The sequence below is a fragment of the Pygoscelis adeliae genome, unplaced genomic scaffold, assembly GCF_000699105.1.
Source record: "Pygoscelis adeliae isolate BGI_AS28 unplaced genomic scaffold, ASM69910v1 Scaffold239, whole genome shotgun sequence".
Lineage (NCBI taxonomy): Eukaryota > Metazoa > Chordata > Aves > Sphenisciformes > Spheniscidae > Pygoscelis > Pygoscelis adeliae.
The window spans coordinates 425,613-427,077 of NW_008825537.1; the positions used below are offsets into that span (position 1 = coordinate 425,613).

At 65.7% G+C, this 1,465-nt stretch overlaps 1 protein-coding gene across 1 annotated transcript in view; it reads left to right on the forward strand.

Annotated features, from left to right (window-relative positions):
- The window catches only part of FGF22 (fibroblast growth factor 22), a 1,729-nt gene extending 736 nt beyond the window's left edge, over positions 1–993 (forward strand). The window contains exons 2-3 of the mRNA XM_009331849.1: positions 395–498; positions 799–993. Coding sequence (XP_009330124.1) covers positions 395–498; positions 799–993 — 299 coding nt within the window. The remainder of the gene's footprint in view (positions 1–394; positions 499–798) is intronic.
- Positions 994–1,465: the final 472 nt, after the last annotated feature.

The window sequence follows — 1,465 nt, forward strand, 5'->3', positions numbered from 1 at the left end:
GGACAGATGCACGGGCAAAGCTGCCAATGAGGGTAGGATAAACGCGAGGTCGGCACCGGGCAGAGCCTGACAGGTTGTTCCAGGCAAGCGGAGGTTGTGCCTGGCATCGCTCCCGCACAGCCTGGCTCCTGGGAAGCGGCTGGGCCCTGGGGAGGAGAGGAGTAAAGATCAACACACACCCCCCCACGGATCAGAGGTTCCCCCTCCCGCTCCTGGCTTAGGCTGCAGCCCTCATTCCCGCCGTCCCTCTCGCCGCGCCGGCGTCGGGCGAGGGTCAGCGGCCCCATCCCTCCGGGGGGACACTTTGCAGCCACAGACCCGGCATCGGGGCAGGGCCCCTCGGGGAGGTTGCCTGTCCTTCCCTGGCTCACAGCCGCGCTTCCCTGTCCCGCAGGCATCGTCGAGATCCGGTCGGTGCGTGTCGGCGTCGTGGCCATCCGGGCAGTGCACACCGGCTTCTACCTGGCCATGAACAAGCAGGGGAGGCTCTACGGGTCGGTAGGTCGGACGCTGCCTCCCGGGAGGGACCGGACCGGGGTCAGAGGCGCAGGGCAGAGCTGGAACAGGGGGTCCCAAATCCACCGGGACTGGTGCCCAGGAGCGGGCTCCTGGTTTCCCACGCCCTGACCTGCTCCCCAGCGGGGGACTGCACCCACAGAGCCCCTCTGCCCTCCAGGGACCGGGGAGGAGCCGGGGTCCTGCCCTGCCCCACTCTCGGGGTCTGACCCCGCCGGAGCAGGGCGACGACGGGCCCTGGCTGAGCGCAGCCGCCCCTCACCCCCTTCCCTCTCCTGCCAGAAGGAGTTCAGCCCCAACTGCAAGTTCACGGAGCGCATTGAGGAGAACGGCTACAACACCTACGCGTCGCTGCGCTGGCGGCACCGGGGCCGCCCCATGTTCCTCTCGCTCAATAGCAAGGGCAGGCCGCAGCGAGGGGGCAAGACGCGCCGGCAGCACCTCTCCACCCACTTCCTCCCCATGCTCGTCAGCTGAGCCCCGTGGGCGGCTCCGGACCGTCCTGTAGGAAAAAATGGAAAAAAGGGTTATTTTATTTATGTACATATCTATTTTTTTGCTATTTATTGTTTTATTTTTAAATGCATGGCGGAGGATGGATGCGGAAGGCAGATGCTCCAGACACAGCCTGCAGCCGCGCAGGGACACGGCTCTCCCCACTGTCCTGCCAAGGCAGAGCCGGCACGGTGCAGCCTGGTGAGTGCGGCCACAGCAGGCCAGGGCTGCCAATGTCGCGCCCCCACCCATGCAGCTCGGACAAGGCAGCCGTCGCTCTGCTAACGGCATCTCTGCAGGGGCTGGGATGGAGGCTGCGGGGCTGGGGCGTAACGGCGGGTCGTATTTGTCTTGTGTCCAAGCACCCGTGGCAATTAAAGCTGTGTTGGTGGTACGGAAGGGGGAGCGAGTCTTGGAGCTTGATGGTGGGCTTGGATCGGGGCGGGGGGGGTTG